This window comes from Helianthus annuus, chromosome 13 (assembly GCF_002127325.2).
Source record: "Helianthus annuus cultivar XRQ/B chromosome 13, HanXRQr2.0-SUNRISE, whole genome shotgun sequence".
Classification (NCBI taxonomy): Eukaryota; Viridiplantae; Streptophyta; class Magnoliopsida; order Asterales; family Asteraceae; genus Helianthus; species Helianthus annuus.
The window spans coordinates 45,159,920-45,176,410 of record NC_035445.2 but is presented as its reverse complement, the minus strand read 5'-3'; the positions used below and the strand labels follow the sequence as shown (position 1 = coordinate 45,176,410).

At 36.5% G+C, this 16,491-nt stretch overlaps 1 protein-coding gene across 1 annotated transcript; it reads left to right on the top strand.

Annotated features, from left to right (window-relative positions):
* Nucleotides 1-1,798: 1,798 nt before the first annotated feature.
* On the top strand, nt 1,799-5,100 carry LOC110902580 (reticulon-like protein B2). Its single transcript, XM_022149129.2, has 5 exons — nt 1,799-2,012; nt 2,937-3,117; nt 3,771-3,909; nt 4,007-4,076; nt 4,912-5,100. The coding sequence occupies exons 1-5, from the start codon at nt 1,820-1,822 to the stop codon at nt 5,073-5,075; spliced, it is 747 nt and encodes a 248-aa protein (XP_022004821.1). The 5' UTR covers nt 1,799-1,819; the 3' UTR covers nt 5,076-5,100.
* The last annotated feature ends 11,391 nt before the right edge of the window (nt 5,101-16,491 follow it).

The window sequence follows — 16,491 nt, the reverse complement described above, 5'->3', positions numbered from 1 at the left end:
CTCGTTTACAACCGAGTGAAATCCGAACGAGAAAATTCGAGCACGTAATTTTCCGAGCGAGCGGCGAGCGACGAGTAATTTGGACAACCATAGATTTAGCATGTTTCCTTCGATGTCTCCGCTATCGGGTCATGACTAAGGTCCAACTATCCGAGGATGACACTAAGATTGAGGTCGGATCGTCCGAGGATGAGGCTCTGGTTGAGACAGATGAGGCGATGAATATAGAACAAAGAACAATTGTCGCATTGTGGCGTATGGTGAGAGCGGGAGACGACTGATGATTGACGACTGACGATTGATGAGAGAAAGATTTCAAATATTGTCGCTTCACGACTTAGAGTTTTAGTTTTAATTTTGGTGTTAAATTTTTTATTGGTTTGATTAGGTTAGTATTGATAAAATTAATTGTATATTTGAGTATAGTGTCCAAATCTAATAGAGCGGTATGTATAAAATATGAATATACATGTAATTTGTGTGTGCATATATATATATATATATATAATAAATTAATAAAATTAATTCGAGCCGAACCGAGCCGAGCGGACCTTTGCTCATGCTTGGCTCGTTTGCAATCCGAACCAAACCGAGCGAGCGTATTCCGAGCGATCGACGAGCAAGCAATGAGCGGCGAGCGATTTGAACATCCCTACATAAAAAGTGAAGTTTATTAATGTTTTTTTGACCATTTCTCTTATAACCAGATATCTATAACAAGTATTGAAGTAAAACATCGTTTAATAAGTTTTCTGAGTTGATTAAACAAAATACCAGATGGAACTTCACTTTTTTACTTTAAAATATCCGGTAAAGTAAAATCCTTAAAACTGATTAACCATCGAATTTGGTAGAGGTGCACAAAAAGAAATCGCTAGTCGGCCGCTGGGGTGGGGACTAGCAATTAATCGGGGATTAATCGGATATAATCGCGATTAATTGTAGTTAATCGGAAAGTAATCGAGATTAATCGGCGATTAATCAGCGCCTAGTCGAGATTTTTACAACCATGCAAAAAACCCGAACCAGGATCCGTAAAAAGAATCCAGACCCGAGTATTTAAAAAATCGGGTTTTTTTTAACCTGACCCTACCCGGAGGATAGAGTCCAGGTATGCATATTCTCATCAGTACCCAAACCCGGGTTTTTTTGCATCCGATTTACACCCGTTTTTTTTGTATACCCGGGTTTTAGGAATACCCACACCGAGTATTACGAATACCCGATACTAGGTTTTATGAATGTATGCACTTTAATTATTCTAGTTCCTAGTAACATATAATCTTGTTGAATTAAAGTTTTATATAATTAAAGTTAATGTTATAAACTCAAAAATGAAGTTGGAAAATAAAACGACAAAGGGTATTCTAATACCCTAGTATAGAAAACCCGAACTCGGGTACATAGGGTATGGATTTCCTGGCCAATACCCGGTCCCGGACTCGACCCAGGTATTGGTAATACCCGATTTTCAAAACCTGGTCATACCCGTACCCGAATATGTACCCGACCCCGAGTATGCACCCGAACACGGGTATTAAAAAACCCGGTTTGTACTCTCGAATTTGGTGCTTTTAAAGCCCAACAAATTACGTAACATACAGCCCAAATCTTAATATACAAGAGGCCCTGTAATTCCCACTTTACCCTCCCGAACCTCAAGGTTGAAATACTCCTAACCTAAGCTTCGGATCCAAACCTGTTCTCATGCATACCATAATCATTCATTTCTATTTCTAATACGAACAAAATTATTATTCACAAAACACCTTCGTTCTCCCAATACTGGCGAATTATAACCAGTAATCAACATCCAAATATGGCTGATAATGCCACCAAGAAGGAAGAAATCACCGAATCGTTTCATGACGATGGGTCATCCTCATCGGATTCCGATGGAAAACAACCCAAAGTCAAGAAGGATTTTCCTGTTCCTCCAAACCATCGAAACAAGGTCGAAAGCGTCTCGTGGAAGGAGAAGCCTGTTCATACCCTCTTAGGAGGTGGTGATGGTATGTATGCTTCATGTTCTTACATATATTTATGTCCATTATTCATTGTTTTGTTTAGATCTCCTAATTGTTTTGATTTGAGTTTTATTTGGATAAATGGTTATAGGCTTTGTAGATTTTGAATGATGTTTCTTGATGATTTGTATGAGTATATGAATTTGTTTTTATAACGTCCTGGATTTTATATCTACCAATATTGTTCGCTTTGTCAAATAAGGATTTCACATCTTTGTTTTGGTTATTCGCGTCCAAAGGGCGTTTTCTAGAATAGGCAATTTTTATGGAATCTAGTGCATTCATTTCAGAATCAAAAACATGTTGAGAAACAATGCACTTGTACAATATTGTTTTGACGTAGCCGTCTTCTCCCACTACTTTGGTTATACCTTAAACACAATGTATAAGTGCATTATGCATCCTCACATTCTCTAACATGTTGATTTAAAATGAACATGCTATAATGGTACCTTATGCAAAAATTGTGAAGAACTTTTGTTAATCGTTATGTTTAATTTTTGGGTCAATTTCATTTGGTAACCATTCCGAAAACGTTTAAAAAAATTGGGCTCTGGGCGAAATAAACAAACGGGCCTTACGCCCTAGTAAAACAATAATTCAGGGTCGTCGTTGCATCACTCAGTTGCTTGTTACAAGCATAGGGTTTTAATTATATATAATACATAAAAAAAATTAAAAATCTTACGGGCCCTTTTACGTTTTTGGTCCTGAGCTGGTGCCCACCACATCCATGCTCAGGGCCGGCTGACACGACATGTCACTCACTATATTCATTCTATTTGATAGATGAACTAATTTAGGTGAAATATGTTGTATATTATTAAGAAACATTCAAGTTTCTTGCAAGTTCATGTACCTTTGTTGTTCTTTTGAATATGAATGGTCTTTGAATTTGGTTTTTGGCAGTTGCTGACTTACTTCTATGGAGGAACAAGAAGAAATCTGCTGGCGTGCTTGGTTTCGCGACTATAATATGGGCACTCTTTGAAATGATCGAATATCACTTACTTAGTCTACTATGCCACATTCTAATACTTGTGCTCGGGGTCCATTTCTTGTGGTCCAACACACTTAACTTCATCTACAAGTAATGCTTTCTTCATTTGCAGGCTATCTATTTTGGTGAAGGTTAACGTACAGTATTCCTTAATGTGCAATGCGTACGATAGTAAATCACGCATGTTATAAAATTCAAACCATAATCATGTATGAACAAACCACATAATCACGCATGAAGAAATCATATAATCACGCATGAACAAAATCAGAAAATCACTCATGGGGTAATCCCTAATCACACATGTCATATTTTGTTTATGAAGTTAACTGCCATTTTCGTCCCTGTGGTTTGTTCATGAAATATTGGTCTGAACCAAAAACTCATATATCTTTTATTTTCACCTTGTTTTATGAATTCATAATACTACCCTTCATTTAACCTGTCTGACTTAACTGAGTTTTAATTTTTGGGTTGAAGTGGCACGTTTCCGGTATGTCAGGGAGGAAACTGGTTCATTTTTTAAAATTGGCCTGAAATGGCAAAAGTGAACAAACCACAGGGACGAAAATGACAGTTAACTATTTGTTCATGCGTGATTAGGGTTTGACTTTTTATAACACGCATGATTTAATATCGTACGCATTGCACGTTGAGGACTATTGTATTTACTATTTAAAACTTTTTCATCTATTTTTACCGCGTTTCTTTACATGCATGACATATATGTCTTACATGACCAGGTGTCCAGAATTCCCACAAGTCGCCCTCGACGAAGATACTGTTCTTGAGGCAGCCTCGGTCCTCAGGCATGAAATCAACAACGCGCTTGAGGTCCTTCGAGAAATCGCTTCTGGGAAAGATTTAAAAGAATTTCTAGCTGTATATTATATCATCTTCCTTATAGCAGCCATCTTGATACCAATATTTTGATTCCCATTGTTCGGTTAATGATCCAATCTTACATGTTTATGGTCAGGTGATTGCTGGTTTGTGGATTGTATCCATTGCAGGAAGTTGTTGCAGCCTCTTGACCTTAGTCTACACATGTACGAACCCTTTTATGTATCGATTTGGGTTATATTTTATCTCTAACGGTAAGAGGTAAAATAAAATGGAATATTTGATTTTAATAATCCCAACTATTCGCAACAGTCCCAACTTTAAAAATAACAACTGGCAGTCCCAACTATTAACATATTGGTCTCCAATGGACCCGGACTAACAGAACCCTAACGCCGTTAGTCTGCGGTCGCCGGAAAAACGTTTTTGGCCGGAAAACTCATTTTTGGCCTGGAAACTCAACATTTTCGTCTCAAACCTTATTTTAACCTGAATATGGACCTTTTGGAACATTTTTCCAATTATTGAAGTTAGGGGTGTTCACCGAATCGAATATCGATTTTCGAATTATTCGAATCGAATTATTCGAATAATTTTTATTTTCCCTTGAATTCGTATTCGATTCGAATTCGATTAAAACTGTGAAAACTAATTTGAAGTCGTCGGAAAACTTTTTTTTTTTTTCACCGGAAAACTCGACTTTTTGGCCGGAAAACTTAACATCTTCATCTCAAACCTCTTTGTAACCTTAGACCGGACCTGTAGAAACCTTTTTCTGGCCAAAAACGTTTTCCGGCGACTGGAGATTAACGGCGTTAGGATTCTGTTAGTCAAGGTCCATTGGTGGGCAATATGTCAATAGTTGTGACTGCCAGTGGTTATTTTTGAAGTTGCGACTGTTGGCAGCCAACGGCGAATAGTTTGGATTATTAAAATCCAATATTGCTAAAATAAACATGAGTTAAACGGGTCGAAAGTCTCTCAAACTATTTAAAAACGAGATTATTATTGAAATAACGTAATTGTTGTAATCGTCGACAGCCTTTGTTCTTCTGCACACTGTGCCATTGCTGTACGAGCGGCACAAGGAAAAGGCTGATGAGTATCTTGAGAAAGCAGAAGCTGAATTGAAGAAGCAATGTGAGGGATTGCAAGAGAAGGTTTTAAGCAAAATTCCAAGTAGAAAAGACAAGAAATTTGCATAGGAACTACTGCAACTAGTTTCACATTGGGGACTAAAACTGTTTTTCAAACTTGTTTGTTAACTATTTTATTATGTATTTATTTATCACTAAATACTTATATTGTGATTTATATTATTAGATATATACTCTGTATATTCTAAATATTGGCACAAGTTATTTCACTACTTACATACATTGTAATACCATTTATATATCTTGCATGTTGACATTATTATTATACTTGTGTATAGGGGGTGTGAATTTCTAACGCAACACGAATCTAACCCATAATATGCAAGTTTTGTTATAGTCTATACAGATTCTGGTCAATTTTTGGTCAAAATGCATCGACTTGTCAAGCAGTAAAGCTGTGAAAACTAATGCATGAGCTACTACAAGGGCAAGGCGAGGTTTTAAAAATAAACCTTTTATATCTGGGTCATCTAAAAGGCAAACTGGGTTAGAGTTTTCTGTTATCCTCCACCTTTTTCGTTGTCTTCCTCATTTTAATTAAGATATATTAATACGTAAAAAGACGATTCCACCCTTCATTAAAACGAGGAAGACGACAAAAAAAGTGGAGGATAATAGAAATTTCTGACCCAATTTGCCTTTTGGATGAAAATGACATCAAAATGGAAACATCAGGGACCCACATACAAAACGCTTCATTTTTGAACTAAAGCGGCAAAAATAATCTAAGCTCAGGGACCATTTTAGCATTTTACTCCAATATTTATCCTAGACTTAATATTACACACCCTTCAATTAAATTATTAAAGCTAAAATAGTTTAAGAATTATTAACTTAAAAATAATTCCTCAAAATAAAATATTTGCATTTAAAGCTATGACTTTCATAAAAATGAAAGAACTAAAAATCACCTGTTCACACTTGTTGGGCCGTTTCCAAATGGGCGAAGGCCCCTAAACCGGTAGCCCGGGTTTACTGGGTTGGATTGGGTTTGGTTTAAATATTCTTTTAGTTTTAGGCTATTTTCGACATTTTTATAGAGTGTAAGCAAAGTGTGATGTTCAAATAGCTCATAACTTGTAAGTTGTTGGAAATTAGCTTGAGTAAAGTTAGCTTGAGCTAATTTGGGTCGAGCCAACTTTCTCGTACGAAAATTTGAGTCAAATTCTAGCCGATATGAGCTTGCTCAACTAACATCTCCATTTAATAAACCCAACTAATAGAGCCTATACAAGTAAGCAATACTATATGAGTGAGCTATGTTATGAGATTCTATTAACGTCTATGTACTTTTATTAGAGTATTCTTATTGGTTAAAACTTAATATTTAATTCTTACAAAATCTTCTTATTTGAACACTCCAATAGTGAGATATTAACTAACAACATGTCACAAACCTGAATATATTACAACTTGAGCATCTGTGCGTGCGCATGTGTGTATATATCAGAAGAAAGTTTTAGTGCAAGAATAGAAAAAATAAATCTGTTTATTTATCAGTAATACTTATATTTTTTAATAGTTAACCTTTTACATATAAATGTGTATGTTATATACATAAAAACCATTAAAGTTATTCATTCCTATACTTTTTTTAACTTTTAAACTTTGCCTATACATGTATATATGTGTGTACCTACTATGTGTATGTTGTGTAAATAAACTATATATGATGACGATCATTACAGAACACTAACTATTGCGAGAACAAAAAGAACAACTCTAAAACACTAAATTTTAGGATTTAAAGTACATATTTTTTTTAAATTTTATGTTACTTACATTCATATCTGTATTATATATACATAAAAAAACCAAAGATTTTAACCTACATATAGTCTACATACATGTTGGTAATTTAACCTACACATAACCTACATATGTGTAGGTTATATAAAAGGTGAAAATTTTCCATATTTTGTTTTGAATTCTAGTGTAAGAAACAATAAATCTTATATTTGAAACATTTTCATTTACATTTTAGGTCTTTAGGATAGAAAAAAATGGATGATTTATTATGTTCTGTGTGTTCTCACAATATTTAGTGTTCTGCGTAGAACCTTCCCCTATATATATATTCTTATACATTTTCTTTGCTACCGCTTTCTTCCGTCATCAATGTAAGATTTGATAATTATTTGAAGGTCACATTTTTTTTCTTATCTCATATAGGATTAAAATAAAAAAAATGATTCCAAAAGCTATTTTGAATAACTTACGTCTATATTTTTTACCCTAATATAGTTGAGTCGTCCTTAAAGCGGATTCACTTACTTAACCACACTCACGTCTCTTTGAACTATGCGGTTTTCACGCTAAATTTTCGTGTACTTGGTGATATATGCTAATTAACTTAGATATTTTCATGTATCAAGTTTTACATATTATATATATATATTAAAGAGAAAGGTCGGTGGCTACATTTTCTTTTGTATGGTATTGATGCCTTTTGTCATTTGTTTGCTTCACCAACCCTTCTCTCATTTTCTTTTGTATGGTGTTTGATGCCTTTTGTCATTTGTTTGCTTCAGCCTTCATTTCAACAACTTGAGTACTTGATTTAACTACAAAAGTAAATAACAAACAAAGCTACAAAGGTAAATACTAACTAAGGTTTCTCTGTGTTTTATATTCTAATAATAATAATATTCTTAATAGATTAAGACAAAATACATTTCTCCATACGTTACTTCAAAATACATTATTACCTTGAGTGAGTAAAATATACTAATTTTTATGTATATATTTTTATGTGCTTATCAGCGTAAATTTGATTCGATCTACGTTTTAACGTAAAATATAATACATTTTTGTGCTTATTTTATATATGTTCCATAAATTTTGTATTCAATCGAGTGGAATCAAATTGTGGTTTCATTTTTTTCCTTTTTTTTAAATCTTTTATTAATCCCTTTTGATTACACATGTCAAATTTTCCTTTATACCGTTACGTTTTCTATGTATGAGTCGGGTCACATATAATACGTTATGACTGTATGGTAAAAATTCGATTACTTTACGTTTTGATGCAATCACAATGCTTATATAAGTTAGGGGCTGTTTGTTTACCTCTTAACGAGGCTCTTAAAGGTTCAGACCTCTTACTGGTTTAGCACTTAATAATTCAGCCTGTTTGTTTCACGAGCAGATATCTGAATGGTTCAGACAGTTGCCTCTGAATGGTTAAGATTTATACAGAGTCTGAATGGTTAAGACCTCTAATATGAATTGGTCAGACCTTTGCCTCTGAACGGTCAAGCACTATACAGGCTCTTAATGGTTCAGATCTCTTACTGGTTCAGCACTTAATGGTTCAGACCTCTTACTGGTTCAGACCTCTTACTGGTTCAGCACTTAACCATTCAGATGTTGCCAAACAGCCCCTTACATTAAGTTCATTTAGATACGCTAAAACGTGTGTTTTCATATGGTTAACGAATTACATAACGTTTGAACTAATCCATTCGATTTGAGTTGCACTTTGTTTTGTCGTGAATTTTGTTTGGAAACAAGTCGAGATGTAATACATTTTTCATTCAACGGTATGAATTTGGATTGCTCTACGCTTCAATGTAAATTTAGTTCGAAAACGAGTCGGCGCCGCCGCAACGCGCGGCGGGTAAAAAACCTAGTTATATATATATATATATATATATATTGTTGATAAAGGACGAGAAATAATAACTTTATTTTTATAATAATATATAGTTTTTTTGTCATTTTTTATTTAATATATTATAACAATTTATTATTATATTTACTTTTAATAACATATATTTTATTTTTTCTTTTTTAAAACCATTTATTTCCTTTACCATTCTTTTAATAATCCTTTTTCTTTTTTTAAACATGTATTAATTTGTCAATTAATTTGATACTTCTTTAATAATTTACTTTTATAACTTTTTTTCTAAAAACTTAAGTACGTTGGTGTGCTTGATTTTTTCCCTTGACATTCCGCTATATGTTTTGTTGAAAATAAAGTTGTACTCAACATAAAATATTTATTTGTAATCATAAATGGCACGATGATAAAGTAAACCGCTCTAATGGTTTGTTTTAAACTTTGAATTAATAATCTCCTTATCTTATTTTTCAATTTCTTTTTCCTGTTAATCAATAGTTTAATTTTTTTTTTGAAGCAGAAGAATAAATCAATAGTTAGAAGGTTAGAGCAAATTACAAATCATGGGTTGGTAGACGGGCAACAAGCTGCGCCGCCACCCCCTTTTGAATTGCAAATCCTACTCGGCTAAACACATAACTATGGCCTACAGACACTGTTGCATGCACAAGCGCTGCCTTTTGAACCCGCTTCAAGAAACCGGACGCCACAGGGGCCAGACAACCAAAGGTATCGAACGCGAAAGGAAGGAAGGCATGTTGATTATCTATGCAGGCCTGCTCGTGCTTGGATATTTTCCCCGCCTCAGCCTTCCGCGTCGTTTGCCCTGAAACAAAACCACTGCCCCTGAAACCGGCAAGAGGCGACACCCCCGTGAGATCAATGCAAGCATGCTTACCCCCGGACCATCCAAAAACCAGCACATCGGCTGGTCGAAGGAAAGACCTCCCCTCCTTCGGGTCCGTTAAGAAATTAACCGGAGCCTCTTTTTTAGCAGCGATACCAGCTCGCTTGAGAACGTCAAACAACACATCTCTAACCAGATCGTGTCTGTACTTGAAGCCAGGAAGCTCTTTGCAGTGAAGGGCATGTTCCCCGAAGCTATCAAGACACACCTTCCGACAAACAGGGCACGGTTCATCCTCAGGGTACAATGGTATCATCAATCGATATTTGAGGACAGACCAATATTCTACTGCCGACATACATTGCTCCAAGCCCTCGATAGGGATAAAAAAACTAGTGCTAATTAACTTAGACCATACAAATTAATCCATTCTGACTATTCTTTAAAGTTATACAAATCTTCCAACAATATATGAATGTTGATGGTGGATTTTTCTCTCTTTTTTCTTCCTTTTATGATATTGGGTTGGTTGGCTCATTTGGTGATATTCAAGAAGTGGTGTGATTAAACAAGACACTGTCGGACCACTTACTATTGGCTGAGCCATGTGGTCCAAACGCACATCCGATTGTTAAGCTGAGCCGCCTGGTTTATGATTCAAATCTTGTGGTCAATTCTCTTTTCCCACGCAACTACAACTGGCTGCTAGCTACCCAACAAATGATACATTCAAAGTGGTTCATTGGTCCAAACGAATAAATCAGATGTGATTTGATTTGATTGTTGTATACAGTATACTTGTATCATGTCATTTCTATTTGTGATATAATTCATTAATAGTAAGGGTGTAGGGAGTGGTTAAACACTTAGGAGTGGTAAACTAAAAAACCGACCAATCAGAGCGCGCCATGTCAATCAGGCAAAAGTGTTTAAACTTTGGTGAAAAGTGTTGGCAATGGTTTAGACATTTGATAAAGTGGTAAACTTTTTTTTTTTTTAAAAAAAGGAAAAACTGTGATTGGTTGAGAGATGGATGGACCCCACCCCACCACACACACAAACTCACTTCACCGCATCAGCATTCAACCACCGAATTGGTAAACTTGAGAGTGGTAAACTATGTTGGCGGCGGTGTTTACCAATCGGTAAACTCACTTTGCCGAGGTTTACCGCATCCACTCCGCATACCCTAAGGGTATACGGAGTGGGGTGCGGCAAAGTGTGGCATACTTAGTTTGCCAATTGGTAACACCACCACCAACATAGTTTGCCACTCAAAAGTTTGCCAAATCGGTGTAGGCTTGCCGAAGTGGTGAAGGGAGGGAAGGAGAGAGAGAGAGAGAGAGAGGGTGTGTGTGGTGGGGTCCATGCCATCTCAACCAATCACACATTTTTTTTAAATAGTTTACCACTTCACCAAGTGTCTAACCATTGCCAACACTTTTGAGTATAGTTTACCACTTTGACATGACACATTCTCATTGGTTGATTTTTTAGTTTGACACTTTCAAGTGTCTAACCACTCCTTATACCCTAAGTAATCTTATTGCTCTTAATAGTAGGTACATAAAGATCTTAATCAAATTCTATGATATTGTGGTGGCACAACGGTTGTCCGTTCGATTCCCGAGCCCAATCGGGTTTTCGTTCCACCGTGTGTTACGCCAGAAAGTTCTGCTCTTGTGGTGGCACAACGACTGTCAAGTGGCAGCCGACAGTATGGTTTCCCGAGGGGAACGCCCCAAAAGGCCAAACTTTGAAACCTGCGTGGGCCCGGTTAAGACAACATAGCCTGGCCAGAGTAGGGCAATACGGGGCTCTCCGATTTGGAGAGTGTGGTAACCTTATACATGAAGTTCACCGTTCAAAAAAAAAAATCTATGATACTGATCAGGTTGAGTCTCGATCTCGGATTAATTTAAGTTAGCCCACTTGGTAGAGGTATTGCCTCTTAAAGGAGAGGTCTCAAGTTCAACTCTAGCCATAGGGGATTAATTTAGGATTATTGGTGTAATATAATAGGAGCAAGCGTTGACATTAAAAAAAAAGTAGGAAAAAAATTTCAAATACATAGTTTCCTGAAACTAGGATTGAACTCAAACGGACTTCGATTGAACTCATTCTTGCGTAGGGATGAGCATTCCGATACTCATACCAATCAATATCCGTACCGAATGAACGCATTCTAGCATTGTGGCAGAGCTGCACAGTGTTTGGATGTTACGTTTGATCAATCACCTCGTTGTTGTACATAATACAAACATGTTGATAATGTGTAATATATGGTCGGAGGGTATACAACTTTTGTAGGAAATAGGTGTACACATTGTAATAGAGTATGAAATTAAGCTTGTAATAAATAGCATGCAAATTATGAAACAACATACGAGACCATAGCGATTTGTGAAAACAAAGAAGAGAAGTGTAGATTAAATACTAAAACAAAACAAGTAAGATTGATTAAAGGTTTGGGGAGATAAGCGTTTCAATATAAACCGATCCTTTGAAAGAAGAGAAATACTTAGTGGGATACATAGTGGTGATCTCATTCAGCTGCATGTCATAGCGGAGAAATACTTGGAGTGTAAACCGAGTTTAAAGACGGAGAAATACTAGGAGGGATACACATGTAAAATCAAGAAACTAAGATCAGCAAGCGGATTGGAGCAAATAAGAAATAACAAGCAACCCTCTTATTGTATTAGCATCATTAGTTAGTTTATCTTCTTAAATATTTAACTTTAGATGAGTAGTTATAGTCACCGGAACAAATTGAAATTACAAAAGCAATTTTTTGGAACTCAAATGCACTTAGCAGATGATCGAAATTCTTACCTCAATAGTTGAACTTCTTAACGGTGGTTGTTGCTCCGAAATTGTAGTAGGGCAGTGGTTGTTTGAACTGGTGGGTGTAGCAGTGGCTGTCAATGTCAGCGTAACCGGTTAACTGAATAAAAAGTAGGCTTCAAAAGATAAAAAGAATGGGTTGATTAGTGTGTAACGCCTTGTATTTTCGTATTCTTATTTTTAGAAAGTTTGTATTCGCATTCTATTTTTAGAAACCTTACATTCGTATTTCAATTTCAGTCTCACAATCCGGGGCGTTAATCTTAACAGAATTCACGTTTTATACTTATCATGTTAATATCCACACTTGTTCGTTAGCCAAACAATCATCCAATACGCGTTTATAGGCGAAATCGAGACTCATTATACTTTTGGAACGTCACTTAGACGTACATCACACTTGCATTATACTTTGATACCCTTACCATACTTTAAAAATAGCAAAAACACAAGTTTGTAACTCAAATATCAAACAAACCAAAGTTCAGGGGCCGAAATAAAAAAAAAACAAACTTTTGTAGAAAATGAGCACGCGGCACCCTGCGGGCAACTTAGGGTATCCTCCCTGCGGGACACGAGGAGCCCTAATCTGCAGAAACATGTTTCCTTCATACGGGTTGGTCCATTTTCTCACACAGCTTCCCTCACTAATCAACATCCAAACTCCATTAAACACTAACCTTAAACCTCTACTCTATAACCAAGTCTCCATTCACTTGTTTTCACTTTTCCAAACCCTCTAAACACTCTATAAACTCTCCAAACTCAGTGGAATATCAAGTTAATGGCAGATTACTTTCAAGTGTATAAGTGAGTTCTACACTTACTTTTCTTCATCTTTTCTCAATGTTTTCTAATTGTTTTTGCTTCTAGACTCTTTGGACAACCTCTAGGGATGTTACTCACGGTTCACCAAGGTGTAACCAAGTTGTACATCACCATTTTGAGGACCAAACCTTTTGTTTTAAGTTATCTTTTAGAAACTTTTCATAAACTTGTATTTCTGTAAGAATCTTGCACCTACCTTGTTCCTAACCAAAACTATAGTTATAGGGCTTGAGTATGGTTGATCCTCAAAAGTTTAGAGGCCTAAACACCTCCCAAACTTTTTTTTCTAACAAGGTTCCAAGCAACCTACAAGTGTTGAGGCCATCCAAGTTTATCATCTTCAATAATCAATATGTTGGAACTTGTGTTTTGGTGAAACTGTGAACCATGGAATCCTTGGCTTTCCAAACTATGTTCCACTACCTCACTTGATTGATTTGTTATCTTATCTTCATATCACTATATTTCAAAACAATTTCCAAACAAAGGGATAATGCTACATCACGTCCCTAAACACTTTCCATGTTTGGGATGCACGCATCTAGCGAGCTCACTTGGTTGTTTTTAGATTTAGTAAGTTTAAGTTCTTATTTTTCATATTCATGACCAACTGAAATCATCAAGAAGGTTGATGATTTTATGCTTTGGTGAATCATATAATGAGGAATAGTGGATCGAAATCATCCTACCTCCTTGCTCGACATACTTGATATACTTGACCATAAGACTTAATACACAATTATACATATATCCGTACTATGATACATAATCATGATGTCACACCTTGACTTTGCGGAAGCGTGATTATGTGTGACTTGCTTAATATCATTGCATTTAACCATAACAAAGAACTATATGATAAAACCCAAGATGTTCATCCATAGATAAGTTTCAGACAATACAACCAACATTGTTTTAAATCCAACCACAGACTTCATGTTCAAAATACAACACCAACAAAGTTTTAATTTCCATACAGGATTTCACAAAAGATAATAACAAACTAGGTTTTGAGCCATGTATCTTATCCAAGATAAAATACATAACCCAAACTCTTTGACTTAGGATGACATCTTTTATTAGAGACACGACTGAAAACTTCAGCGCCCACCAGATCCACATTTAGTTTCCTGAAATACATGTAGTTTAAAAACATCAACAAAAGTTGAGTGAGTTCATGTGTTTTGTATGTGAGCTCGTAATAAACTTTGAAACCATAGTATGTATGTATTTGTATATCCCGGTATGAAAGCAACAAGGAAACAAATCAATTAATAGTTTGCAAGGCCATTAGCATGTGTGCAACGGCGTAGGAAGGCTCAAACCTAGCAGATTTTGTACCGGGCTTCGGCTGAAAGACATAGTCACCTCATGGGCCAAATCCCGGTCCTCATGGGTGGGGCTCGGTACACCCAAATAGATCTATCACTCATGTCCCTCGGTCCTTATACGAGGATTAATGGTCTTAAGTGTGTGTCTACCCATTCACATGATCTAATAGTTCATTCCTTAGCTAACCATACCATATGTAAACGTTTGTAAATATTTTGTAACATGCATTTCACCCCCGAAGTTATAAGTCCGAAAACAATTAAAAGAAAAGGGGGACATGAACTCACAATCTTGCGTCTTCGAATCAAACAACTCAAAGCTCCTTCTAGTGTGCACGACTACCTATAAACGTACTACAGTTTATTAGACGGGTGGGTCGTGCCTTGACCTTAGTCTTAATTAGTGTCTTTGAGTTTGATGCGTGTTAGTGTATATATGTTTTTAGATGTTTATTTAAGCCCTTTTTACACTTTTAGCCAAGTTTTAAATTTATAAAACACGATATTTACTAACACTAAGCACACATATGGGCAAGTGCACCCATCGTGAACGTAGTATAGTGTTGGTAAGATACCGAGGTCGTCCAAGGACACAAGAGCTTTTAATACCGGTTTATCCTCAACGTCTAATCAAATCAAAAAGTTAGAAAAATGTTTTAAACTAAGAAAAATAAAAACTAACTAAATGCTGAAAAATAAAAATAAAATAAAAACAGATAGACAAGATGAATCACTTGGATCCGACACGTGTATTAGTATACCCTTTGATTATTTTCGCACTTTTGCACTTGTTTAAGAGATTATCTTAGTTATTGTAGTAGGCCCCTTTTTCGAAGGCGACGTTACCCTCAACCCAGTAGTTTGAGTCAGCAAGGATACAATCCTAAAGGGTCGGATTATTGAAAGATAATGAATTAAGTTATTAATGCAAATTATGGTAGGCCCCGTTTTCGGCGGTGACGTTACCCTCGGCTAAGTAGTCTGAGTCAGCAGGGATACAGTCCTAAATAGCCGGGTTATAGTATTAATAGTAGTTAGCTTATGAGGGGGTCAAAGAGTTTGGATCCCCGCCATCCAATACCTATGGGCATTGAAGGAGATCCTACTAAATTTGACCCAGGTCCCAAGCAGGACCTCTAAACGCTGAACAAGGGCAAGACCTTTACCAAACCGTTCCCTTAACCCCCGACCAGGTAGTCAACATACCTCCATATAGACCGTGGAGATATGAATGGTGAAAATCTTTTATTTTATATAGACAGTAAAATAATGCCAAGACACCACGGACAAACGATAAGGAAAGATCACCTTCAACATAAGTAACTAGTTATTAAAGTCATTAATACAAAACCAAATAAAAAGTGCAAAAGATTAAAAATAAAAAGTATTATACTAAACACTTGTCTTCACCAAGTGATGTAAGAGACTTAGGCAAACATGGCCTTGATTGTCAAGAACTCTTACGATCAATCTTGGATCCCGAGACGACTCACACACTCTATGATGGACAATGGATGATGGTGGTGGATGATGGTGTTATGGTGGTGATGGGTGGTGGATGAAGTGTGAGAGAGGTGGTGTGCCAAGGGATGAGAGAGAATGAAACCAAGCTCCTCTATTTATAGGCTGAACAGAACGCTGGACACGGCCCCGTGTCCGCTGGACACGGCCCCGTGCCCGTCTGACATTCTCTCTCTGCATTAATTGTAATTGCGAATTACAATTAATGCGCCTGCTGTACTTTCAACACGCCCCCGTGTCCGCTGGGCACGGCCCCGTGGTGAGCAATGGAAGCTTCTACTGGTTTGTCTTTTCTGCTGCTTCCTGGGCACGCCCCCGTGTTCACTGGACACGGGGCGTGTTCAGACTTCTGTTCTCTTCTCTTTGTCTTGGGAGGTGCCGTTGAGGGTCCGGGCAGTCTACTTTTGTTCCTTTTCTTGTATTTATGATAGAATTAGTGGTCTTTTTGCTTCTTTTGTGATTTTG